This window comes from Schistocerca serialis, chromosome 4 (assembly GCF_023864345.2).
Source record: "Schistocerca serialis cubense isolate TAMUIC-IGC-003099 chromosome 4, iqSchSeri2.2, whole genome shotgun sequence".
In the NCBI taxonomy this organism is placed as follows: domain Eukaryota; kingdom Metazoa; phylum Arthropoda; class Insecta; order Orthoptera; family Acrididae; genus Schistocerca; species Schistocerca serialis.
The window spans coordinates 681,130,405-681,155,172 of NC_064641.1; the positions used below are offsets into that span (position 1 = coordinate 681,130,405).

General features: G+C 46.5%; 1 protein-coding gene across 1 annotated transcript in view; it reads right to left on the reverse strand.

The window, feature by feature from the left end:
* Nucleotides 1-24,768, reverse strand: part of LOC126474684 (facilitated trehalose transporter Tret1-like) — an 81,654-nt gene that overhangs the window by 43,391 nt on the left and 13,495 nt on the right. Inside the window, exon 2 of the mRNA XM_050102163.1 lies at nt 17,890-17,982. Coding sequence (XP_049958120.1) covers nt 17,890-17,982 — 93 coding nt within the window. The remainder of the gene's footprint in view (nt 1-17,889; nt 17,983-24,768) is intronic.

Genomic DNA, 24,768 nt, shown 5'->3' on the forward strand with positions numbered 1-24,768 from the left:
ACAGACGCAAAATTTAACCGACAGGAAGAAGATCCTGTGATATGCAAATGATTAGCTTTTCAGAGCATTCACACAAGGTTGGTGCCGGTGGCGACACCTAAAACGTGCAGACATGAGGAAAGCTTCCAACTGATTTCTCATACACAAACAGCAGTTGACCGGCATTGCCTGGTGAAAGTCTGTTGTGATGCCTCGTGTAAGGAGGAGAAATGCGTACCATCACGTTTCCGACTTTGATAAATGTCGGATTGTAGCCTATCGCGATTGCGGTTTATCGCATTATGACACTGCTGCTCGCGTTGCTCGAGATCCAGTGACTGTTAGCAGAATATGGAATCGGTGGGTTCAGGAGGGTAATACGGAGCGCCGTGCTGGATCCCAACGGCCTCGTATCACTAGCAGTCGAGATCACAGACATCTTATCCGCATGGCTGTAACTGATCGTGCAGCCACGTCTCGATCCCTGAGTCAACAGATGGGACGTTTGCAAGACAACAACCATCTGCACGAACAGTTCGACGACGTTTGCAGCAGCATGGACTATCAGCTAGGAGACCATGGCAGCGGTTACCCTTGACGCTGCGTCACAGACAGGAATGCCTGCGATGGCGTGCTCAACGACAAACCTGGGTGCACGAATGGCAAAACGTCACTTTTTCGGATGAATCCAGGTTCTGTTTACAGTATCATGATGGTCGCATCCGTGTTTGGCGACATCACGGTGAACGCACATTGGAAGCGCGTATTCGTCATCGCCGTACTGGCGTATCACCCGGCCTGATGGTATGGGGTGCCATTGGTTACACGTCCCGGTCACGTCTTGTTCTCATTGACGGCACTTTGAACAGTGGACGTTACATTTCAGATGTGTTACGACCCGTGGCTCTACCCTTCATTTCGATCCCTGCGAAACCCTACATTTCAGCAGGATAATGCACGACCGCATGTTGCAGGTCCTGTACGGGCGTTTCTGGATACAGAAAATGTTCGACTGACGCCCTGGCCAGCACATTCTCCAGGTCTTTCACCACTTGGAAACGTCTGGTCAATGGTGCCCGAGCAACTGGCTCGTCACAATACGCCAGTCACTACTCTTCATGAACTGTAGTATCGTGTTGAAGCTGCATGGGCAGTTGTACCTGTACACGCCATCCGAGCTCTGTTTGACTCAATGCCCAGGCGTATCAAGGCCGTTATTACGGCCAGAGGTGGTTCTTCTGGGTACTGATTTCTCAGGATCTATGCACCCAAATTGCGTCAAAATGTAATCACATGTCATTTCTAGTATAATATATTTCTCCAATGAATACCCGTTTGTCATCTGCATTTCTTCTTGGTGTAGCAATTTTAATCGCCAGTAGTGTACATTTTGTGTCATCTATGGGACAGCAGAAAGTCTATTATCCGATCACACACCTCAGTGTTTCACCCTGGCAAGAGACTAAGTGCTCTCGTTAGATGGCTGGGCATCAAGTGATGGCCAACCAAACATGGTGCTTAGCGAGAAACTGCCTAAAGTACGGGCAGAAAATACAATGTTCCGTCTACAGGCCGTTGTAATAAACACTCATGTTAAGAAAGAACAGAACACCTCGAACAGCTGAAATAGGACGTTCATATTCACACGACATATACTTCAGAAATGATTAGCATTTCAGTGACCTCGCTTCAGCATGTATTCTGTTGCCTTGTAAGCACATTGTGCGCCACGGGCCCTGATACGTGGTGACATCCGCGCATATAACGAGCGCATGGCATCCTGTGGTATAGCCATCCATGCAACACTCACCTGGTTCCAAAATTCATCTGTGGTGGTTGGCATTGGGTCACAATGCTGCACCTGTCGTTTCACTGTATCCCATTTATTTTCGACATTTTGGGACAAGACTGGTGATCTGGCGGGCCACGGCAAAAAGCTGACATTCCATGACACGAAGAAGGCAAGCGTTCATGCAGCAGCATGTGGTCGTGCATGGTGTTGCTGAAAATTGGCACCTGGTGTGTTGCGCAGAAAGGGTATTGCCACAGCTTGCGAAATGTCATTCACATAGGTCACACTGGTCACAGTGCCTTGGACACGCACCAACTGTGATTTGTGGTTGCACCCAACAGCACCCCACACCGTTAGGCTTTGAGTTGGCGCTGTATGTCTTGTGCGAATGCAGTCACTATGATGCCATTCTCTCTGTCTGTGCCGAACCAGAATGTGGCCATCATTTTCAAACAAACATAACCTGGAATAATCCGAAGACACTATCTGATGCCATTCGTGTCCTCCGTGAGGTCACCGAGCGAGATGGCATAGTGATTAATCCACTGGAGATTAGATTAGATTAGGTTAGTTCTTCGTTCCATAGATCCGTGCTGAGGAGATAATCGTGGATGTGGAACATGTCAAATGTTTTTTAAGCTGAAATAACAATACTAATACACTCCTGGAAATTGAAATAAGAACACCGTGAATTCATTGTCCCAGGAAGGGGAAACTTTATTGACACATTCCTGGGGTCAGATACATCACATGATCACACTGACAGAACCACAGGCACATAGACACAGGCAACAGAGCATGCACAATGTCGGCACTAGTACAGTGTATATCCACCTTTCGCAGCAATGCAGGCTGCTATTCTCCCATGGAGACGATCGTAGAGATGCTGGATGTAGTCCTGTGGAACGGCTTGCCATGCCATTTCCACCTGGCGCCTCAGTTGGACCAGCGTTCGTGCTGGACGTGCAGACAGCGTGAGACGACGCTTCATCCAGTCCCAAACATGCTCAATGGGGGACAGATCTGGAGATCTTGCTGGCCAGGGTAGTTGACTTACACCTTCTAGAGCACGTTGGGTGGCACGGGATACATGCGGACGTGCATTGTCCTGTTGGAGCAGCAAGTTCCCTTGCCGGTCTAGGAATGGTAGAACGATGGGTTCGATGACGGTTTGGATGTACCGTGCACTATTCAGTGTCCCCTCGACGATCACCAGTGGTGTACGGCCAGTGTAGGAGATCGCTCCCCACACCATGATGCCGGGTGTTGGCCCTGTGTGCCTCGGTCGTATGCAGTCCTGATTGTGGCGCTCACCTGCACGGCGCCAAACACGCATACGACCATCATTGGCACCAAGGCAGAAGCGACTCTCATCGCTGAAGACGACACGTCTCCATTCGTCCCTCCATTCACGCCTGTCGCGACACCACTGGAGGCCGGCTGCACGATGTTGGGGCGTGAGCGGAAGACGGCCTAACGGTGTGCGGGACCGTAGCCCAGCTTCATGTAGACGGTTGCGAATGGTCCTCGCCGATACCCCAGGAGTAACAGTGTCACTAATTTGCTGGGAAGTGGCGGTGCGGTCCCCTACGGCACTGCGTAGGATCCTACGGTCTTGGCGTGCATCCGTGTGTCGCTGCGGTAAGGTCCCAGGTCGACGGGCACGTGCACCTTCCGCCGACCACTGGCGACAACATCGATGTACTGTGGAGACCTCACGCCCCACGTGTTGAGCAATTCGGCGGTACGTCCACCCGGCCTCCCGCATGCCCACTATACGCCCTCGCTCAAAGTCCGTCAACTGCACATACGGTTCACGTCCACGCTTTCGGGGCATGCTACCAGTGTTAAAGACTGCGATGGAGCTCCGTATGCCACGGCAAAGTGGCTGACTCTGACGGCGGCGGTGCACAAATGCTGCGCAGCTAGCGCCATTCGGCGGCCAACACCGCGGTTCCTGGTGTGTCCGCTGTGCCATGTGTGTGATCATTGCTTGTACAGCCCTCTCGCAGCGTCCGGAGCAAGTATGGTGGGTCTGACACATCGGTGTCAATGTGTTCTTTTTTCCATTTCCAGGAGTGTAGTATGAGTATATACAATACATTATTTTTTAAGCTGAAATAACTATACTACTAGTATGAGTATATACAATAAATCATTTGTTTCTTTTAAAAAATTCATCAATGGAGTAGAAGGAGTTGGCCACTAGTCAGTCTTTCAGGCTCCTTTTAAACTGATCTTTATTTGTAACTAAATTTTTTATGTTTGCTGGAAAATTATTGAAGATGAGTGTTCCTGAGTAGTGGACCCCTTTTTGAACTAAAGTAAGTGCTTTTAAGTCCTTGTGCAGATCATTTTTGTTCCTGGTATTGTATGTATGAACTGAGCTGTTTGTTGGAAAAAGAGATATATTATTTAGGACAAATTTCATTAAGGAGTAAATATACTGAGAGGCATTAGTTAGTATGCTCAGTTCTTTGAAGAGGTTTCTACAGGACGTCAGTGAATTTAGTCCACAAATAATACGTATTACACGCTTTTGGACTCTGAAAACTTTTGTTTGACTTGAAGAGTTACCCAAAAATATTATACCATATGACATTATGGAATGAAAGTAGGCAAAGTACGCAAGTTTTTCATTAGTTAGTATACTCAGTTCTTTGAAGAGGTTTCTACAGGACGTCTGTGAATTTAGTCCACAAATAATACGTATTACACGCTTTTGGACTCTGAAAACTTTTGTTTGACTTGAAGAGTTACCCAAAAATATTATACCATATGACATTATGGAATGAAAGTAGGCAAAGTACGCAAGTTTTTCATTTTTATGTCACCTATGTCTGCTAACACTCGAATTGCAACACTCTGATTCGGAAGGATGACAGTTCAATCCTGCGTCCGGCCATCCTGATTGAGGGTTTCCGTGATTTCCCTAAATCGCTTAGGGCAAATACAGGGATGGTTCCTTTGAAAGGGCACGGCCGACTTTCTTCCCCATCCTTCCCTAATCCGACGAGACCGATGACGTCGCTGTTTGGTCTCCATCCCCCAAATCAACCCAACCCAGTGACGTTCCATATGGTGGGTCTAACCCCCTCATCTCGTATAGGATACCTAAAGGATGCTCCATTCTCGGAATGCTATACAACAATTCAAGCATATTAAATTAGTAGTTTTATTTCTATAAATCAGATAGACAATACTTAACTTTAATGCACAAAGGTGTCGCAAGCGACGGGCGACGTGCAACGTAAATCCCAGTCCTTGCTATACACAATGTTCAAACAAGCAAGACTGTCACACGGTTTGTTTATCACTGCTAACTGTTCTTGTAGCACTCTCTGCTAGGCCGTGCTGTGCTCTGCGAATACGTTCCACTAATGTCCGCTACTGAGCACTAGTGTCCGCTAATGTCCGCTCGAGGCTGGCATAGGCGGCAGCTTTTATTCGCTTCTTGTAGGTGTCGCTCCTGTCGTGGCGCGGTCCTGATCAGCGCACCATTGGGGGACGTCGTTTCACCTCCGTCTCTGATCTTGCGTTCTTCGTCGTCGTTCCAGCGCCAGAACATTCCTCCCCATAAAGCGACGGACCGTCGTCTTTTAGGGAGTGCGACCACGGCGGGAGGATGCAGGATGGAGACTCACAATGTGACACCTTTCAAACTCGGCAGGTGCTGATAACTCCATCTCACACGTGTGTGGGCGCAACGTCGGGCCGGAAGCTGTGGTTGCAGGGGACGTCAAGCTTCTGGCGGTACCCCGCCATCCGGCCTGCGCTCTGGAGGAATCGTCCCCCAGAAAACGACCAGAGGGGTACGTTTCCACCTCCTGTTTCCATGAACCAGATGAAGAAGGTTGCGACTGCTGCATTGTGGGCGAGTCCAGCTCCATCGGTAGAACGAGAGAAGGCGAAGGCTCCGTCTCCATGGGATCGTCCCGCGGTGTGGTAGTGAAACCCTCTATCGTCTGCTGTGGCCGCGTTGCCCTCTGAACCCGTGAAACTGGGGGTAGAGAAACTGAAAGATCATCGTGGACACGACAGAGGCGAAGTTGATTTTTATGGCAGCGCTGTAAGCCATCGAGATCTGAAATAAGGAACATGCAAGCGCAAAGTACACGGACGATCTTGCCTCGCACCCACCGTCTGCTGTCGCTGAAAACACTCTAAAAGACAATATCATGCGACACGAAGCGATACTTGCGGCCTTCCTTCGGCACCGGATGCTAAGGAGGATGGAGCAGGTCTTCAGTGTCCGATGGCGGCGGCCGTGAAGCAATTCCGCCATTGATGGTCCATCTCGTGGGTGCGAGCGATATGAGGCCAGAAACAGTGTTTGATCCCTGGTGTGTGCGGACCAAAGTTTGGCCATCCGCTGCTTGAATGTCCTGACAAAACGTTCCGCTTCGCCGTTTGACTGTGGATGGAATAGTGCACTAGTTAGATGCCGTATGCCATTGCGTTCACAGAAGGTTTCAAATTCATTTGAAGTGAACTGTGGTCCGTTGTCTGACACTATTACTTCAGGTAAACCTTCTAGACAAAAGATCGATGGCACCTGAATTGTGCTACGTGACGTTGTCGAGTTCATTGGCACAGCAAAAGGGAAGATGCTATACGAGTCAACCACAATCAACCAGCGGGTGTTCCGAAATGGTCTCGCAAAGTCTATGTAAACATATTGCCATGGTGATTGCGACTTAGGCCAGGCAGAGAATTTCTATGGCGGAGCGGACTGATTTTCCGCACATGCGTGACACTGTGACGTCATTGTTCTATTTGGGCGTCCATACCCTACCAAGTACAATGCCGACGCGCTACCTGTTACGTACTAACAACCCCCCCTCCCCCCCCCCCCCCCCCGTGTCCATGGTGAAGTAACTGCGTAACTGTATCACTTCTCTTGTAAAGCGCCGACCGGGGTGACCGAGCGGTTCTAGGCGCTAAAGTCTGGAACCGCGAGACCGCTACGGTCGCAGGTTCGAATCCTGCCTCGGGCGTGGACGTATATGATGTCCTTAGGTTAGTTAGGTTAAAGTAGTTCTAAGTTCTAAGGGACTGATGACCTTAGATGTTAAGTCCCATAGTGCTCAGAGCCATTTGAACCTCTTTTTTTTTTTTTTCAAAGCTTTTGGGGTCAACAAACGTGATTGGCCACTGTCACTCTGAACAACAATCACACCTGTCTATACAGCGAGGCTATGCCGACGTACAAAGTATCGGCGTACTAAGGAATTCTCTATGTAATGCAAGGAACGAGGCCAAGATGTGCGAATGTAGTTGAGCAAAATGTTCAAATCTGGATCAGCTGTACAATTTTATTATAGTTCAGCGGAAAAGATTTAAGCAATTTAGAATCCTGAGCATTGATGTGACAGCAAAATGCAGCAGAAGCGTCTAAGTCTGTATCAGAACCAATCGAAAAACGTGAAAGCTCGTCCGCATTACCATGTTGAGCCGCCGGACGATACACAATCTCGTACTGGTATTGAAACAACGACGAAGCCCATCTTTGCAATTTTTGGGCAGTTCGTACAGGAACCTGTTTCGTCGAATGAAACAAGGACTGCAAAGGCTTGTGATCCGTTACTAAGTAGAATTTTCCGCCATATGGGTACTGGTGAAATTTGGTGACACCGTACACAATAGCCAAGCCTCTTCTTCAATTTGTGAGTAGTTACACTGAGCTTTGGACAACACTTTTGATGCGAAACCGATAGGTCTGTCTTTATCATCAATTCTGTGCGAAAACAATGCACCAATTCCGTAAGAGGAAGCGTCAACTTGCAATACAACTGGTTTGTCAGCATCAAAGTAAACTAAGCAGCGATCACTGAGAAATGCATCTCTAAATTTTTGTGAAGCTACCTGCCACTCATCTGTCCAGACAAAGGCGACATTCTTGAGACGCAAGCGATGCAATGGAGCTGCGATTTATGCAGCATTCGGTATTAACCAAATATAATAGTTCATTTTTCCTAAAACGTACTGCAATTCTGTGATACTGCGAGGAACTGGAAACTCTCATATGGCTAAGATATGCGACTGAAGAGGATGTACACCTTGACTGTTTATGACATAACCAAGATACTGCAAATCAGGTTTAAAAGATCACACTTGTCCAGTCTACACTTTAGTCCTGCATCAGATAATTAACGAAAAATTTTAAATATGTTCTTCAGGGGTATGACGTACTACTACAATATCGTCCAAATAGTTTGAACAGTTTGGCACTTGTGCAGTCAGCTGTTCCAAATACGGTTGGAAAATGGCGGGTGCGGAAGCACTGTCAAAAGACAAAAGCAAATATTTTTAACAAGCCCTAACGAGTATTTACTTACTACGCACACTTTTTGAGAGTCTTCATAGAGCGGTATTTGAAGATATGCGTCAAGCAAATCAATTTTTGAGAAGTAGCGTCCAGCGCCTAATTTGTCCATGAGATCATCTGGGCGTGGCAATTGATAAGTATTAATCACAGTTTGTGGGTTGACTGTAGACTTAAATACACTATATGATCAAAAGTATCCTGACACACCCAAAAGCATACGTTTTTCATATTAGGTGCATTGAGCTGCCACCTACTGCCAGGTCCATATCAGCGACCTCAGTAGTCATTAGACTCGTGAGAGTAGAATGGGGCGCTCCGCAGAACTCACGGACTTCGAACGTGATCGGGTGATCGTGTGTCACTTGTGTCATACGCCCGTGCGTGAGATTTTCACACTCCTAAACATTCCTAAGTCCACTGTTTCCGATGTAAGAGTCAAGTGGAAACGTGAAGGGAAACGTACAAATGGTTCAAATGGCTCTGAGCACTATTGGACTTAACATCTGTCCCCTAGAACTCAGAACTACTTAAACCTAACTAACCTAAGGACATCACACACATCCATTCCCGAGGCAGGATTCGAACCTGCGACCGTAGCGATTGCACGGTTCCAGACTGAAGCGCCTAGACCGCGGACACGTACAGCACAAAAGCGTACAAGCCGACCTCATCTGTTGATTGACAAAGACAGCCGACAGTTGAAGAGGGTCGTAATGTGTAATAGGCAGACATCTACCTAGACCGTCACACAGGAATTCCAAACTGCATGACGATCCACTGCAAGCACTACGACAGTTAAAAAGTTGGATTTCATGGTCGAGCGGCTGTTCATAAGCCACACATCACGTCGGTAAATGCCAAACGACGCCTCGCTTGGTGTAAGGAGCTTAAACATTGGACGATTGAACAGTGGAAAAACGTTGTGTGGATGGACGAATCACGGTATGGCGATCCGATGGCAGGGTGCGGGTGTGGAGAATTCCCGGTGAACGTCATCTGCCAGCGTGTGTAGTGCCAACAGTAAAATTCGGAGGCGGTGGTGTTATGGTGTGGTCGTGTTTTTCATGGAGGGCCCTTGCACCCCTGGTTGATTTGCGTGGTACTATCACAGAACAGGCCTACATTGATGTTTTAAGCACCTTCTTGCTTCTCACTGTTGAAGAACAATTCGGGGATGGCGACTGCATCTTTCAACATAATCGACCACCTGCTCATAATGCACGGCCTGTGGCCGAGTGGTTACACGCAATAACATCCCTGTAATGGAGCGACCTGCACAGAGTCCTGACCTGATTCTTACATAACACCGTTGGGATATTTTGGAACGCTGGATTCGTGCCAGGCCTCACCGACCGACATCGATACCTCTCCTCAGTGCAGCACTCCGTGAAGAATGGGCTGCCATTCCCCAAGAAACTTTTCAGCACCTGGTTGAACGTATGCCTGCGAGAGTGGAAGCTGTCATCAAGGCTAACAGTTGGCCAACACCATACTGAATTCCAGCATTACCGATGGAGGGCTCCACGAACTTGTAAGTCATTTTCAGCCAGGTATTCGGATACTTTTGATCACATAGTGTAGTTATTTTTGTATGCGTCTGGACTGTGGGACACTTGATGTGAATGTGGAGAGGTGACATTCCGGACGAAAATGTGTGAGTATGGGTTCCGTGCGGCGTTACAGCTAGCTGCGCGGGTCTTCAAAATGGTTTAAATGGCTCTGAGCACTATGCGACTTAACTTCTGAGGTCATCAGTCGCCTAGAACTTAGAACTAGTTAAACCTAACTAACCTAAGGACATCACACACATCCATGCCCGAGGCAGGATTCGAACCTGCGACCGTAGCGGTCGCTCGGTTCCAGACTGTAGCGCCTAGAACCGCACGGCGATAATATGAAACGAGATGCCTTTCTCTGAACCTTTTCGAAGTTCTCCGTCAATGCCATTTAGTAAGGTTCTCATACCACACAACAGTACTCTAGCAGAGGGCGGACAAGCGTAGTGTAGGTAGTGTCTTTAGTGTGTTTGTTGCAGCCTCTAAGTGTCCTGGCAATAAATGCAGTCTTTGGGGTTCGCATTCCCCACAACACTATCTGTATGGTCGTTCCATTTTAAGTTATTCGTAATTCTCATCGCCAGATATTCGTGTTACTTATAACGTAAGTGGATTCTTATCAGCACTCATATGCATATCCTCAACGCTTTAGTGTCACCTGCACTTTAACAACATCTAGATTTCTTATATAAATCATTGATCTTATGATGACTTTACTAGACGGTAAGTGACTGAATCACCTGCAAACGATCTAAGATCGTCTCCCAAATAATTTATTCAGATTACGAACAGCAGCGAGCCTTTAATACACTCCTGGAAATTGAAATAAGAACACCGTGAATTCATTGTCCCAGGAAGGGGAAACTTTATTGACACATTCCTGGGGTCAGATACATCACATGATCACACTGACAGAACCACAGGCACATAGACACAGGCAACAGAGCATGCACAATGTCGGCACTAGTACAGTGTATATCCACCTTTCGCAGCAATGCAGGCTGCTATTCTCCCATGGAGACGATCGTAGAGATGCTGGATGTAGTCCTGTGGAACGGCTTGCCATGCCATTTCCACCTGGCGCCTCAGTTGGACCAGCGTTCGTGCTGGACGTGCAGACCGCGTGAGACGACGCTTCATCCAGTCCCAAACATGCTCAATGGGGGACAGATCCGGAGATCTTGCTGGCCAGGGTAGTTGACTTACACCTTCTAGAGCACGTTGGGTAGCACGGGATACATGCGGACGTGCATTGTCCTGTTGGAACAGCAAGTTCCCTTGCCGGTCTAGGAATGGTAGAACGATGGGTTCGATGACGGTTTGGATGTACCGTGCACTATTCAGTGTCCCCTCGACGATCACCAGTGGTGTACGGCCAGTGTAGGAGATCGCTCCCCACACCATGATGCCGGGTGCTGGCTCTGTGTGCCTCGGTCGTATGCAGTCCTGATTGTGGCGCTCACCTGCACGGCGCCAAACACGCATACGACCATCATTGGCACCAAGGCAGAAGCGACTCACATCGCTGAAGACGACACGTCTCCATTCGTCCCTCCATTCACGCCTGTCGCGACACCACTGGAGGCGGGCTGCACGATGTTGGGGCGTGAGCGGAAGACGGCCTAACGGTGTGCGGGACCGTAGCCCAGCTTCATGGAGACGGTTTGCGAATGGTCCTCGCCGATACCCCAGGAGCAACAGTGTCCCTAATTTGCTGGGAAGTGGCGGTGCGGTCCCCTACGGCACTGCGTAGGATCCTAAGGTCTTGGCGTGCATCCGTGCGTCGCTGCGGTCCGGTCCCAGGTCGACGGGCACGTGCACCTTCCGCCGACCACTGGCGACAACATCGATGTACTGTGGAGACCTCACGCCCCACGTGTTGAGCAATTCGGCGGTACGTCCACCCGGCCTCCCGCATGCCCACTATACGCCCTCGCTCAAAGTCCGTCAACTGCACATACGGTTCACGTCCACGCTGTCGCGGCATGCTACCAGTGTTAAAGACTGCGATGGAGCTCCGTATGCCACGGCAAACTGGCTGACACTGACGGCGGCGGTGCACAAATGCTGCGCAGCTAGCGCCATTCGACGGCCAACACCGCGGTTCCTGGTGTGTCCGCTGTGCCGTGCGTGTGATCATTGCTTGTACAGCCCTCTCGCAGTGTCCGGAGCAAGTATGGTGGGTCTGACACACCGGTGTCAACGTGTTCTTTTTTCCATTTCCAGGAGTGTATTTCCCTGACGATCGCCAAATATCACTCCTCCTTTTCTCGATTACTCTCTGTCAGTTACTACTAACTGCGACCTTTGTGACAGGAAATCACGAATCCAGTCGCCCAATTGAGACGATACTCCATAGGAACGCAATTTGATTAGAAGTCGCTTATGAGGAACCGTATCAAAAGCCTCCTGGAAATCTAGAAATACGGAGTACGCGAAGGAACTTGCCCCCCTTCTTGCAGCGGTGTACCGTAGGTCTCTAGAAGAGCGCAGCATTCCAAAAGATTGGAAAAGGGCACAGGTCACCCACGTTTTCAAGAAGGGACGTCGAACAGATGTGCAGAACTATAGACCTATATCCTAACGTCGATCATTTGTAGAATTTTGGAACACGTATTATGTTCGAGTATAACGACTTTTCTCTCTTGCGGTAGCGTTCTCGCTTCCCAGGCCCGGGTTCCCGGGTTCGATTCCCGGCGGGGTCAGGGATTTTCTCTGCCTCGTGATGACTGGGTGTTGTGTGATGTCCTTAGGTTAGTTAGGCTTAAGTAGTTCTAAGTTCTAGGGGACTGATGACCATAGATGTTAAGTCCCATAGTGCTCAGAGCCATTTGAAGCATATTGAACGACTTTTCTGGAGGCTAGAAATCTACTCTGTAGGAATCAGCATGGGTTTCGAAAAAGACGATCGTGCGAAACCCACCTCGCGCTATTCGTCCACGAGACTCGGAGGGCCATAGACACGGGTTCCCAGGTAAATGCACTGTTTCTTGACTTACGCAAGGCGTTTGATACAGCTCCCCACAGACGTTTAATGAACAAAGTAAGAGCATATGGACTATCAAACTAATTGCGTGATTGGATTGAAGAGTTCCTAGATAACAGAACGCAGCATGTCATTCTCAATGGAGAGAAGTCTTCCGAAGTAAGAGTGATTTCAGGTGTGCCGCAGGGGAGTGTCGTAGGACCATTACTATTCACAATATATATAAATGATCTTGTGGATAACATCGAAAGTTCACTGAGGCTTTTTGAGGATGATGCTGTAGTACAGTATATCGAGAGGTTGTAACAATGGAAAATTGTACTGAAATGCAGGAGGATCTGCAACGAATTGACGCATGGCGCAGGGAATGGCAATTGAATCTCAATGTAGACAAGTGTAATGTGCTGCGAATACACAGAAAGAAAGATCCTTTATCATTAAGCTACAATATCGCAGGTCAGCAGCTGGAATCAGTTAATTCCATAAATTTTCTGGGAGTAGGCATTAGGAGTGATTTAAAATGGAATGACCATATAAAATTAATCGTCGGTAAAGCAGATGCCAGACTGAGATTCACTGGAAGATTCCTAAGGAAATGCAGTCTGAAAACAAAGGAAGTAGGTTACAGTACACTTGTTCGCCCACTGCTTGAATACTGCTCACCGGTGTGGCATCCATACCAGATACGGGGAGAGCAGCGCACTTCGTTACAGAATCATTTAGTAATCTCGAAAGCGATACGGAGATGATAGATAAACTCCAGTGGCAGACTCTGCAAGAGAGACGCTCAGTAGCTCGGTACGGACTTTCGTTGAAGTTTCGAGAACACGCCTTCACCGAGGAGTCAAGCAGTATATTGCTCCCTCCTACGTATATCTCACGAAGAGACCATGAGGATAAAATCAGAGAGGTTAGAGCCCACACAGAGGCATACCGACAATCTTTCTTTCCACGAACAATACGAGACTGGAATAGAAGGGAGAACCGATAGAGGTACTCAAGGTACCCTCCGCCACACATCGTCAGGTGGCTCGCGGAGTATGGATGTAGATGCAGATGTTGATTCTCTGTTGATAGAACTCATTACTTCACCAGTGTAAAGAGACAGTTGTATTTCACAAGAACGGTGTTTTCTCAATCCATGCTGTGAGTCAATAAGTCATTTTCTTCGAGGTACTGCTTGCAGTAGCCCGAAAATTTGAACTGGCGGAGAGCACACAGGCACTGTTCTAAACACACAGCCCGCGGAGTGATATCAGCTTGATTCTTGGACAGCATGTGATTCGCAAAGCTAAAGTAGTGCTTCCGATTCTGGCATTGCTGTCGCACGTTTTTGTGATGCTGTCTGGGGTACCATTTCAGAAGAGGCCACCTATGTTCGAAGTCAACCTGCAATAACCACTAACAGATGGCAGAAGGCAGCAGTAGCAGTGAAGGGTATACAAAGCATGTCGGGAAACTGTGGGGCCCAGGCCGGAAACAGTACGACCTTGTCATAATGAGAAAACAGAACGATTTTCTAACGTCCAAAAGAGCATGATCACTGGCTTTCAGACAGAGAGTGAAAGCATTTCCCAAACGGCTGAGTCTGTAAGCTTTTGATGTGCCACTGTGGTAAAAATATACCGAGCATGACAACAGTGGTGCACCACAGGGCACAGATGACAGAAGTGAACGGAATGTAGCGGCACCATCGCTTAGGATAAGGAAAGTTAGTTTTGTGCAGTATTCTGAGCACAAGTTACGGCCAGGTGCAGGCTGAATCGCAGTGAGTTATGCATACCAACAGTAGAATAGAGGCCACAGAGCCGTCAAATTGCTGAAAGCGTATACATAGAAATTTTGCATGTCGCAAATCACAGCCAGAAGGGACCCACTGGCCAACCTAGCGTGTTATGATTACGTGACGCGAAGTGACACATATGGCAAAACAGAGGTGCACAGCCACATATAAGTGGGTGTGGGTTTCTAACGAGATTCATTCAAGTGTGGCTGCTCTGCTGGACAGTGGGGCGTGTCAAAACACCAGCTACACGCAGCAACAGATGGGACGCAAGCGTCCAAGTCCACGGTGGGTAGTTGGTTCGACCCTCTGAGGCCGACGTGGGGTCCCTAGGCAGCCAGCCTGCAGCGGGACACTCTTTGGCTCACTACCAAGGGCAGTCTCCCGGGCTCCAACATGCACCAGTGACATCCGGGATGAGGGTCGCAGATTCAGCCACGGATCACAGGTGCTTGTTGTCGCCGCATCCTAAGCCACACTGGCGAGCGAACATGGTGCTGACCATCTTGCAGCTGTCAGTGGGCTGCTCGGCGGCTCCTCAGAGTGACACGGAGGCAACAAGGATGGGGACACTTGAGTCAGCAGCCAGCGCATCCTGACGCCAGTGGAATTCCATGGCTGGCCAAGGCTGGCTTGACACAGCATTGCATTGCACGGGCCACTGGGGCGCTTCCTCAGCATTGTGGGGCCCAGTGACGCAGACTGAGAGGAAGAGGGACACTGTAGCTGGAAACAATAAATCACGTAGAAGGCTCAAGCTAATCTTAATACGGTGCCCTCTACCTCTTCCAGCCTCATTTGGTCATCCTGATACATTCTGTGGCAGAAGTTGCCACTACAGACGGGTGCGGAGATCTGTACGGGCGAATAGACGTGCAACTGTTGCGCAACCCATCACCCAGATGAACCTAGGAGCTACCCACAGTGTCCCCTCAATGACCACTACGCAAACGTTGCTGTGCATGGACCTCCGTAGCAGGCACGTGGTTCATGCACCCAAGCTGACTGCTGTTCTTTGCGACGGAACTTACGCCAATACCGCAAATGGACATCCACTGAGTGGCGAATGGTAGCCTTTCTGTTCGCAGCATTCTCTGGGTGATGTAGTTCTGGAAGGCACAATGGATCAACACAAGTATGCACCTGTCCTTGGGGACCATGTCCAACCCTACATGCAATTTGTTTTTCCTCAGCAAGATAGCATCTACAAGTAGAACACTGCAAAGTGTCATACAGCTTGCAATGCACGTGCGTGATTCGAAGAACAGCATAATGAGTTTACAGTACTCTCTTGCCGATCAGACTCTCCGGACACTTACCCAGTCGGGAACCTGTGGACAACTTCGATCGGGCTGTTCGTGCCATGGATCCTCAACCGCGAAACCTAGCGCAGCTGGCTAAAACACTGGCGTTGGCATGGCCCCACATCCATGTCGGTAACTTTTAGAACCTCATTGACTCTCTTTCTGCACTCCTCGTAGCGATCGACACTGCAAAAGGTGGTTATTCGGGCTTTTGACGGGTGGTCACATTGATGTGACTGCTCAGTGTATACCAGTCACATCATCCCTCTGTGACGACTTTGAATTAATTATTTTATACACTATGTGATCAAAAGTATCCGGGCATGTGGCTGGAAATGACTTACAAGTTCTTGGCGCTGTCCATCAGTAAAGCCGAAATTCAGTATTGTGTTGACCCACCCTTAGCCTTGATGACAGCTTCCACTCTCGCAGGTATACGTTCAATCATGTGCTGGAAGGTTTGTTGGGGAATGGTTCAAATGGCTCTGAGCACTATGGGACTTAACTTCTGTGATCATCAGTCCCCTAGAACTTAGAACTACTTAAACCTAACTAACCTAAGGACATCACAAACATCCATGCCCGAGGCAGGATTCGAACCTGCGACCGTAGCGGTCTCGCGGTTCCAGACTGTAGCGCCTAGAACCGCTCGGCCACCCTGGCCGGCTGTTGGGGAATGACAGCCCATTCTTCACAGAGTACTGCACTGAGGGGAGGTATAGATGTCAGTCGCTGAGGCCTGGCACGAAGTCGGCGTTCCAAAACATCCCAAAGGTGTTCAGTAGGATTCAGGTCAGGACTACGTGCAGGTCAGTCCATTTCAGGGATACAATTGTCGTATAACGACTCCGCCACAGGCCGTGCATTATGATCAGGTCGATCGTGTTGAAAGATACAGCCGCCATCACCGAACTGTTCTTCAACAGTGGAAGAAGGTGCTTAAAACATCAATGTAGGCCTGTGCTATGATAGTCCCAAACAAAACAACAAGGGGTGCAAGCCCCCTCCATGAAAAATAGGACCACACCACAACATCACCGCCTCCGAATTTTGCTGTTGACACTACACACGCCGGCACATGACGTCCACCGGACATTCGCCATACCCACACCCTGCCATCGGATCGCGACATTGTGTACCATGATTCGTCACTCCACACAACGTTTTTCCACTCTTCAGTCGTCCAATGTTTACGCTCCTTACACCAAGCGAGGCGTGTTTGGCATTTACCAGCGTGATGTTTGGCTAATGCACAGCCGCTCGACCATGAAATCCAAGTTTTATCACCTCCCGCGTAACTGTCATAGTACTTGCTGTGGATCCTGATGCAGTTTGGAATTCTTATGTGATGGTCTAGATACATGTCTGCCTATTACACATTGCGACCCTATTCAACTACTGGCGGTCTCTGTCAGTCAACAGACGAGGTCGGCCTGTACGCTTTTGTGCCGTACGTGTCCCTTCACCTATCCCCTTGACTATCACATCGGGAACAGTGGACCTAGGGATACTCACGAATGTGGAAATCTCGCGTACAGACGTATGACACAAGTGACACCCAATCACCTGACCACGTTCGAAGGCCGTGAGTTCCGCAGAGCACCCCATTCTGCTCTCGCGACGTCTAATGACTGTTGAGGTCGCTGATGTGGAGTACCTGGCAGTAGGTGGCAGCACAATGCACCTAATATGAAAAACGTATGTTTTTGGGTGTTTCCGGATACTTTTGATCACATAGTGTGTTACTTAAGACCATTTCTTTTCTGTTGTAGCTGGCCTAACAGAAAAATCTGATTGGAAACGGTCTGCTGCAGTCGCTTGGTATCGTTCCAGATACTAGAACGTCAAGATGCATAGAAAATATGCCCAGTAATCAGAACAATAAAGATGGGATTCCGTTGCGAATGGACTAGCCACATGACTGCCTTACGTAGAGGGACGTTTGATTACCTCATACAGAAATGATTATGCGATTAGACTGACCACATGATTACTTTATCCGACCTTTGTTGTCATCACTTGTGATGCCTTACTTGAAATAAATAGACTTAATATTTCCGCAGTGTATCTGAAAATTATAGCACAGTACTTTCGCGTATCCGCTTCACAACCAAATTATAGTGTTAACCTGAAAAAGTGGTAACACAACGTACGTACATACCCGATAGAGCGGCGAACAGCTGAGGCAGCCTCCTCCTAATCAAAGAAGGTTTGTCCATGACTGCCACAGTGATTAACTCCTTTTTTTCACTGTCTGAAACAGATATTACACACTCCTTAAAAATCAAATCTGATGGTACAAAGAAGAAAGTTACACTTAACAAATAACAGGCCATAAGATGCTATGATGACTTCTTAACAAATGGACTATGCAATAGTTGTTCTTCAATGAACTGAGAGCAGAAAGTCTGAGTCAGTTTTCTTTTCTTTTTAATTCCAGTGTTTTCTCAGGTTTTCCGTTCTTAAAGTAGTTGTGTTACGGCCGTAGAACAGTAACTTATCGATATACGTCGAGAATAAGAAAAAATAATAAAAAATTAAGATCTCGCAAGGTTTTACATTTTCATTGAAATATTGACAACGTATGTGTGAAAACGCTACACAATTCACCAAAATCTCTCGTCTGCAACTAATTTTTTTTTTCCTCTTAACCTTTCCCTTCCTGCAGGACTCGGAACATTGTGGCCCATGGAAAGCATCTATTTGATCTCAAAAATAATTTTGTGCTATCACTATAAGACTGGTCAAAACAGTTGCCTTTTTTTCTTTTTGGAATGTGTTCTTTAATCTCATTGACAACTATATATTGACATTAACCAGTAAAAACATTTACACCACAATGTGTGTGAAAGTTATGTACAACACACTGGTTATGTACGCAAGATAAAACTTTTATGGTTACCTTATGTTTAATAATTTATGATGAACTCTAAGCAAGTAGTTAACTTGCAGATATCCAGAAGTTTGTGAAGCTGTAATGTGAATGGGATATTGTTTATACAGATTGACAAAAAATGTTTCAAATGGCTCTAAGCTCTATGGGACTTAACATCAGAGGTCATCAGTCCCCTGCACTTAGAACTACTTAAACCTAACTAACCTAAGAACATCACACACATCCATGCCCGAGGCAGGATTCGAACCTGCGACCGTAGCCCTGATGTCAACAACAGTTCAAAAAACTTCCGTTATTCATTGCTTACCTATTACGCTATCATCTATAGGGTCCTGTATCTGATGTCTGGTAAATATACACACCGAGGTGACAAAAGTTATGTTCAAAAAATGTTCGAATGTGTGTGAAATCTTATGGGACTTAACTGCTAAGGTCATCAGTCCCTAAGCTTACACACTACATGACCTAAATTATCCTAAGGACAAACACACACACCCATGCCCAAGGGAGGACTCGAACTTCTGCCGGGACCAGCCGCACAACCCATGACTGCAGCCCCAAGACCGCTCGGCTAATCCCGCGTGGCGACAAAAGTTATGAGATAGCGTTATAAAAGAGCCGGGAATTGTCGGAGCTGTCATTTCTACTCATGTGAAAACGTCTCCGACGTGGTTATGGCCGCACGATGGAAATTAACTGACTTTGAACGCCGAATAATGGTTGGAGCTAATGACATGGAACATTTCATTTCAGAAATCGACAAGGATTTCGATATTCGAAGATCAACGGTGGCAAGAGGAATACAAGGACAGTTATCCAACAGACGTTAACAGGTACTATCTCGAAATTCAAATTAACGAGAGAAACTTCAGAAGCGTTTCAAATCCATATGGGTGTTCGCCAAGAAAATGGAGTCTCCCCTCTCCTATTTAACATAATTCCGCAAAAATTTGAGAACATTTCAGAAACATCATAAAAAACATACTCCTAAACAAAACGCCACGGAAAAGATTACAGAAAAATAAAAGATCTTGAGAACGCAAGAGTGAACACGGCTAGCATATGAAGAGAATTGCAGACTCAAGGCGAGCTACGAGAGGAAATCGGCAGTCTCTGTTTCAAAGGAATCATCCCAGTATTCATCCTTATCGATTTAGAGAAACCACTAAAACACAAATATTGATAGCGGGGAACAGATTTGAACCCTGCTCCTCCGAAATGTTTTTAGATGTAGTTTTTTTTTATCTTAGGTAGGAGAATATGCTCATAAGGTTCTCGTTTTTCTTGCACGTTGCTCAAGAGAGCTTCGAGATTTATATGTCAAGCAATAAGTAATCATGGTTCGCAGTTGATGTTGGCAGTTCTTTTGAGGATCGATAGGACATTTGTATATTTACAATCGTCTATGAATGTTTTACTCGGCATTTAAATTGTTATGATAATCACTGACGAAGTGTTTCGTATTACGCTGGTGGCATCATACAGTCGTTTCTATTCATGCACGAAACTTGCAACGTGGTTTATGGGGACGATTACTTGTTTTAAAAACCGTATTGACTGTTTCTTTCGCTTATCAAAATATCCCATTATTATTTCTGGAGACCATCGGTTCCATTTTCCTGCAAGACATCATCAAGCTCTTCCACGCAAGTTTCACCACGAGCTATTTCACATCGAATGGCAACTTCTACGAACAGCTGGAAGGCGTCGCCATGGGTAATCCTCTTAGTCCAGTTGGAGACCAACTTCATCAGGGAACATTTCGAAGTACAGGCACTGGAGTTGGTACCTTTAAACCTAAGGTGCGGTACAGATAAGTCGATAACACCTTCGTTGCGTAGAGCCATGGTGAGTAGCAGCTCACAGACACTTGAACAGCCTTCATGCCAACATAAAATTTACCATGGAAGTAGAAAAGGACAAACAGCTACCCTTTTTAGATGTGCTGGTCGCAAGGGATAGTGAAAACCTGGGACACAGCGTGTACCGCAACCAGACACACACGGGCCGATACCTGTTCATACTGTGAAATCAACACATGAGCCAGTAATCAGTATGATTAATACGCTCATAACGCGAGGAAGACGAATATGTGAGCCGCAGCGCGTCAGACGCGAGGTGCAACACCTGGAAAGCGTTATGAGGTGCAATGGGCACTCCCCCAGTCATATAAGACGTGTAACAGAGTCAAACAACCGGCGAAGCGACACATTGGAAAAGAAATGTCGGGCACGGCCTTACCGCCATACTTCCCAGCGTTACGGATAAAATCGGCCGTATATTGCTCAAACACGGCGTAAAGACTATTTATAAATCGACAAAGAAGATCAAAGGGTGTATCAGATCAGCAAGGGAAGAAAGGGACCCACTTGCAATGTCGGGAATACCATGCACAAGAGGAAAAGTTTATGTTGGAATGACTGGACGAGTCCGCAGCTCGTGGTCGTGCGGTAGCGTTTCTCGCTTCCCGCCCCCGGGTTCCCGGGTTCGATTCCCGGCGGGGTCAGGGATTTTCTCTGCCCCGTGATGACTGGGTGTTGTGTGATGTCCTTAGGCTAGTTAGGTTTAAGTAGTTCTAAGTTCTAGGGGACTGATGACCATAGATGTTAAGTCCCATAGTGCTCAGAGCCATTTGAACCATTTTTTTGACTGGACGATCAATCAACACCAGGATCACTGAAAATAAGCGGCATTGCGGGTTGGGGCAGGTGGAGAAATAGGGCGTGGCAGAGCACGCGCTGTGTGATGCCGACCACACTGTAAAATTCGCCGTCACGGAAGTTCTGACTGTAGATGGTTCAAATGGCTCTGAGCACTATGGGACTTAACTTCTGAGGTCATCAGTCCCGTAGAAATTAGAACTACTAAAACCTAACTAACCTAAGGAAATCCCACAGATCCATGCCCGAGGCAGGATTCGAACCTGCGACCGCAGCGGTCGCGCGGCTCTAGACTGTAGCGCCTAGAACCGCTCGGCCACTACGGGCGGCCCTGACTGTAGAGCTGTATGAGCTATTGCACCCGCTTGTTCAGAGAAACTATAGAAATACACAAACATGACAACAGCTTCAAGAAGAAAGCCTCAAGGTGAACGAATCCTGGACCCGTTGCAAGTAGCAAGAGGAAACCTCAACGGAATTTATCACAGAAAAGCCCTTGGACATTGGCGCGCTAGGTACATACAGTCTGCGGCCGAGAGCTCGACTCCAGTCTACCACCAGCAATGGAGGGTGAAGCTTTGACAATGCCAGCCACTCCTGCTAGCAAAACGTCAGGAATATCATCAGACAAACTTTAGCCAAAGAACCCGAGGAAGAAGCCATCGGGTAGTTTGTCATTTACAACTTTGTCCAGTTTTAGTAGTTTTGTTTCACCGATATGGAGAAAAATATGTGTTACAAAGTTCGACAGTTTGGTGAGATTTATTTTTCAGGCCTTCCTAAAATCCAAAAAAATTATTGCAACAAAATAAGAACTAAGAAAGCAACTGGCTTGAATTAAGGAAGGTAATTAAATAAACCTGTCACACACTTATTAACGTATCTGTTCAGTGGAAGCGTATGAGAAAGTAAACCAGATCACAACAAGTACATTTAACACAATGTTCTCTAAGAAAGGTAAGTACATCAAACTGATGCACAATTACTTGCAATTTTAGTAGTATGCGAGGAAACAAAATAATAACATATTTAATACAATATTCCTAGCAAATGTATGCTATATTTAGAAATAATAATAATAATGGAAACCAAACAACGTCTTTTTTTTAATAAACCGCCCACGAATGTTCCTGTTTTAATTAAAGAGAGTTGTTTCCTACCGCTTTAATCTATCGAAATAACTGTTTTCCTCTTTCCAATGGCTGATGAAAATGATAGTAAAATTTAACTCTTTCACTGAATAGTCGGTATGGTTGGTTGGTTGGTTTGGGGAAGGAGACCAGACAGCGTGGTCATCGGTCTCATCGGAATAGGGAAGGATGGGGAAGGAAATCGGCCGTGCCCTTTCAGAGGAACCATCCCGGCATTTGCCTGGAGTGATTTATGGAAATCACGGAAAACCTAAATCAGGATGGCCGGACGCGGGATTGAACCGTCGTCCTTCCGAATGCGAGTCCAGTGTCTAACCACTGCGCCACCTCGCTCGGTGAATAGTCAGTATATATAACTTCTTTATATCGACATGCATTGTCAGTCAGCTATTCAGAGTTCTAGGAAGTGGAATAACGTTTCCAACAAAATCACAAACACGTTTATCCCTCTACAAACAAAATAGCTCTGTGATCGTCTTAGATGTAATGCACGCGCTTGTAACTTCCATCATTAATGATATCACTATGCCAGAACACGCTACCGCAGAGCTATCTGTTGAATTGTAAACCGGGTTGCAGAATTTAACAATAAAATGCTCAAGTGCACTTTGTCATAAAGTAACGCCTTAGTCGCAAAACAGGCCACTTTTAAGCTACTATGTTCCATTTATTTACGGTAAATAGCATTTTAATTCGTACTGTCTGCCTTTACAATTGTTGAACTTGTTTTTAGGATACATGATTCGTTTCCTTTCCGAGAAATGTGTTCTTAAAACATGTCTTTGGCCATAATAGCTGTAATACGGATTATTTTTTCCCATTGCAGTAAATTCTCGTAATAGAAGCAGTGTATCGCCGATGCTACTATGTCAGAGTCGTCCTGTTGTTTACGTCGTTTGTCGTATGTTCTCTGCTTCATTGGTGAAACACAATGGCTAATAATGCAGTTTTATCTTTACCCCGCATGAAGTGAATTCACTGCAACATTCGCAAGTAATACAAATTATGCAGAATATGGGTACATCTAAAACAAGTTACTATCACGTGAACCTATTGTGATTCGTCAGGTTTATGATATGATCTCGTCTTCATCCAACCTGAAAAAGTACTTATGAGAATGTTACCGATGCTGGGAAACCCACATTTTAACGTAAGGTCTCGATTTGAACTCGCTCCTTCTCATATGCACAAATTGCTGGAATATAGGTTTAGGAGTTAGTAACAAACTTTGAAATAATACAATCGCTATCTCAAGGAGCGTAATGCTGATCCTTGTCTAGTTTCCAGCTACCGGGAACTGTTTGTTACCTAAAGAGTCGCTTATGAATTAGTTCAGGGGCAACTTCGTTTGTATATCTCAGACTACTGGTTATTACAAATGCCGTGAAGGAGAGATACATTTCTTATAGCACAGCTGCATGCTAGCATTGTAGCTGTACTTCGTCACAATGGAGCAGACTATACAATGAGATGTACATATCGAATGACTGTGGAAGTTGTTATTTCTTCTTAACGCCGAAAACAGTGCGCTAAAAGATTCTTTCTAAACTGCAGGCTATTGCTGCGTCGTGTACTACTGCACACAGTAATTGTATTAGGCTCAACGTAGGAAAAGACATTCGTCAACAAAGACAAATAAACTGAATGAAAGACCAGCTTGTTAAAAGTTGTCTCATACTTACGTTATGTTCTGCTGGTGTAGAACTGGTATCCCAGCAAGTCACCAAGGTACGATTATAGCTCTTTTTTAATCTTCAGTTTACAATTAACCGTTAGTCGTTTTGTAGTCTAAAATGACGATAATTCTTTTACTCTCCCCACTTTCACCAAGGCATTCGTTGTTAAAGATAAAAGAAACGAGAAGCATGAGATACAGGGTGCTTTAAAACAGATTATTCTGTAGTATTAGTGAAGCTTCGTCGATGGCATCATCAGTTTGGCCAAACACTGTTTTAAAACCTCCTCCTCAAGTGCGCTGGGGCAAATGATTTAAAAACTTTTCCTCTTGCACAATTCTGGGCAGTTCTTGAAAAATTACAAACATTTGCTGACCCCCTTCATTTGTCACGGAACTACGAATCGAAATGTCAAAGATATACACAATGCTACGATGCGTTCGTTGATAGTCGTCTGTTCTACCGCGAGCTAATGTCCTCACTTATTCAAGATCGGCGTTTAAATCAAACGCTACCTTCCACACTGTATCTAAGATATGATAGCTGCAAAATCGCTAGTTCGCATAGTAATTCTATTAATTCAGAGAAATGAAGATGGCGTTAGTTACAATATTCTTGTGCGTTATATTGCGCGATAAATGAAATTGTAAAATATTC